General features: G+C 47.7%; 1 protein-coding gene across 1 annotated transcript; it reads right to left on the bottom strand.

Annotated features, from left to right (window-relative positions):
* Window positions 1–585: 585 nt before the first annotated feature.
* Window positions 586–3614, bottom strand: CSUI_006131 (uncharacterized protein). The gene is made up of 5 exons (XM_068066296.1): window positions 3069–3614; window positions 2551–2658; window positions 1459–2376; window positions 1117–1357; window positions 586–601 (listed from the first exon to the last, which is right to left on the bottom strand). The coding sequence occupies exon 3, from the start codon at window positions 2000–2002 to the stop codon at window positions 1559–1561; it is 444 nt and encodes a 147-aa protein (XP_067921729.1). The 5' UTR covers window positions 2003–2376; window positions 2551–2658; window positions 3069–3614; the 3' UTR covers window positions 586–601; window positions 1117–1357; window positions 1459–1558.
* Between the last annotated feature and the right edge of the window lie 3 nt (window positions 3615–3617).

The raw sequence follows: 3617 nt of genomic DNA, 5'->3' as shown, positions 1-3617 counted from the left end.
AGGTGCGAAGCTCCGTGAGAGGCGTGCCCAGAACACTATCGTGACAGTTATATAACTATACAATATAATAACTGGTAGCACCGCATGGTTTCGTGCTAAGCGTCGAGAGTTGTAAGTGTCCGACTGCTCTGAAGACTGGCTAAGTGGATGTGGGCGATGGAGTGTTGGATGACTTAAGCTAACACAGAAGCGAATTGGTCGAGGAGCTGCAGACAGGGAGAGAACGATAAGATCGGACTTCAGGGAAGGTCCACAAGGACACCCAAAGATCGATCAATGAAACCCCCCAGCATGGAACACACGGAAGTTGGAGGAGAGGTCAAGAAGGACTTGATGGAGGAGACCAAGGATCGGGGGGTTCGAGGTTGAGGGGCTTCCACAGGAATCGAGGGAATGGAGAGGATCTTGGGGATGGAACGAAGGGGAGATCTGGCCTTTTCAGGTCCGGTACGAGCAGATCGGTTAGGAGGAGAATACGACGTGCTTTCGTATCCAGTTATGGCCAAAACGAAGATCGGGAGTGGTTCAGGAGGAGCTCAGCAATGTGGAGGAGCTTATCCGTTTAGGGGGGAAGCCTTTATCCATGGTTTGGAAGGGACACCTGGAAAAGGAAACGCAGAAGTAGAAGCGTTGATGAGGACCTTAATAGAAGAACGGTGTTTGGCGCTATCTAAGGGACCAAACGAGTTTACAGGGGAGCAACCTGCAGCTTGGATAGCACAGATGGATCTATTTTTGGATAGGAATCACGTACCTGAAGCTGGGAAGTTAAGAATAGCGCTATCCTACTTAGACGAGAACGTTACCAAGTGGTATTCACTATCACTAAATGAGGAAGAAAGACCCTATGACTGGAAGGGGCTGAAAGTGATGTTGTTAGAGCAATTTGGGGGATATGATTTACAAGGAGGTATAAAAAGACTGAGGAAGGTCAAGCAAGCGGTATCAGTCAAGGAATATCTGGTGCGGTTCAACAACGTGGTAGCCGACTGCCCAACGCTATCTAGTGCAGACAAGTTAAGGTACTTTATCGAAGGGTTGGACCCGGAGATAAGGAGGTTTGTTTATGTCTGTCGTCCGGGGACGATGTCAAAGGCGATCAAGCTGGCCACCTACCTATGGGAAGATGTGGAAGGAAGTAGGAAGGAAAGAGTAGATCTAGGCGGATGGAGAAGAGCAGGCTTTCAAAGGCCGAATTACGTTCAGGTCGAACCCAACGTGCGGATGAACAATAAGGGATGGTTGAAAGCGCCAGATCCTAGTCCACGATATGAAGTAATGTGGGAACCTTGTCCGTTCGACAAGGGGAACCCGCCTCCTTTAAGTCCTGGACGAGGAGCTATTAACAACCGAAGACCTGAAACAAAATTTCAAAAGCCGGGATACTTCAACCAAGGTGGCTATAGAGGGTACGGACATCAATACAGGAGTCCCATCAACCGTTCTGCAGATATTTACCTTAAGGGGGAGCGTCGGGAGTCATCGGGGGTAAGAGGAGGAGAGGACAGTGGAGCTGGTTTCAGGATTGGAGACAAGGGAAGAACCGGTATGCATCATATCACCTGCTATACCTGTAGAGAACGGGGTCATTTAAGTTGGGATTGTCCGTGCGGGGGGATGTCATATGCAGCAAAGAAGGGAGATACGGGAAACTGATGGCTCTCAGGCTTTGGGGAGGAGGTCTGAGAGCGAGCAACAACACTCCCGAGCAACAGAAGACAAGGTTAAACGAATGGAAGGACGTGATTGTGGAAAGGGGACAAATAACGAGGTGGGGTAGAACACCTATGATAGCTTTCATAGAGTCCAGGAAGAAAGAAGAGTGTCCGAGATGCAGGGAAACTTTCGAAAACAAGAAAGAGAAAGAGAAGTGTGCGGTGGGGAGCACTGAAGGTGAACAACGAGAGAATTCAGGGAGAGCAAGAAGCGGCATAAATGTTGTCACGAGAGTTTCGGAAGCACAAAAGAGAGTGGGAAAACTTGTGAATAAGAGGAATAGCATGGAGAAGCAGAAGGTCTGGGCGAAACAAGTGATACGGAAGGAAAGAGCGGAAAGAAGAGCGTACAGAGGACCCCAGGGAAGCTGGAATCAGAATTCATCAAGATGGGACAAGTTCCAGGAGTTCAACAATAGACAACGAGTAGCTTGGTTCGACAGCAGAACATGTACAAGGCCATCAGACTTTCTACAAAGTATAACAAGCACGAAGAGAAGATCAGTGAATTACAAGAACTCCAATCGATCACAACGAAAAGAGGAATTGACAAAGGAGGCCCACCAGGACAAAAAAAGGAGAGGAACTCAAGGACGACTTGACTCTTTAAGGAAAGAAGCTCCAGGACGAGAAAAGACACCCCTGACCTCGAGAAGCAATCCTGTGAAAGAAGAGGGAGCAAAGGGAGAACATGTATCAAGAAAGGGAAGAAAGAGGAGGGCTAAGAATGGGAAAAAAGGAAAGAAGAAAACTACAAATACGTTCAGGGAAGAAAAAGCAGCAGAGAGACAAGATACGACTCAGGATGGAAGTCAAAAGGAAAGAGTAAACGTACCAGGAACTAACGGAGGAAGAAGAAGACGTACGATGGAAGTTGAGCGACGCGAGAAGGGAAAGGAGGGGTCGGCCTACGTCAGAGGAAAAGAAGCGTGCGATGAAAGATCTGAAGGAGAACACAGGAGTTCAAAGATGGAGGAAGTACAAGTTGAGGAGGAACAAATAGGCAACGAAGAAAATGAGGAAAGCGCAACCACAGAAGAAGGGACAGATGAGATAGGCAAAGAAAGAAACGAAAAAGAACCTGAGGAAGAAGTCAAAGAAGATACAAAAGGGGATGAAAGGCCAAGAAAGAAAAGAACATGGTGGAAAAAAGTTCTAGAGGCAGTGGGACTCAGGGAAGCTAGAAGCCAAAAGGATGAAAGAACAGTAGAGGCAGGAAGAGGAAATGAGAAACAGGGAAACATTAATGAGGATGAAAAGAAAGACGAAGAAGAGTTGGACAGAGTTTTGGAGAGCTCGGAGGTAAAGAAGGAAGGAATAGTCACAGTGGATATGAAAGAGGAAGAAACGTACAAAGCAGGTTCGGTCTCCGGTAAGGTGAGAAAGATCCCGTCCCTCCATCTTTTACTTAATGAGAGAAGCCCATACGTCAAGGAAGAGAACATGGTTGGGGAAACAAAAAGCAACGTCGAAGAAACACAATCGTCAGGGAGTGAAACCTCCACAGATGAGGCAGAAACATCAGAGAGTAGTGAAGAACAGTATGACAAGGGACAGTAAGCCGAAGAGCCGTTGGAAGGACCAAAAGGAAAGCTGAGAGGAGAAACAAAACACAAGAAACAGAGAGAGATAATGGGGAAATATTGTCCGAGAGCGCTTACGAGACAAAGGAATGAGAACTACGAGTTTCTATTAACCGCCCTACGAACTTTAACGACAGGGAAATCGTCGTCAGAGTCGGAAAGAAGAGCCGAAGAGAAGTTGGGGTTGACCCAGTTGGAGTCAGAGGACTCCTGGTCAACGGTGTCGGAGGAACGAACGCCCCCAACGTGGTGGACCAGCCAAAGACGAGACAAAGTGAGAGCAAACCGGGAAGCAGAAGTCCAGGATAGGGTGTGGAAG

This window comes from Cystoisospora suis (assembly GCF_002600585.1).
Source record: "Cystoisospora suis strain Wien I chromosome Unknown contig_3058, whole genome shotgun sequence".
Classification (NCBI taxonomy): Eukaryota; Apicomplexa; class Conoidasida; order Eucoccidiorida; family Sarcocystidae; genus Cystoisospora; species Cystoisospora suis.
The sequence above is the reverse complement of the archived record's forward strand: the minus strand, read 5'-3'. Positions and strand labels throughout refer to the sequence as shown.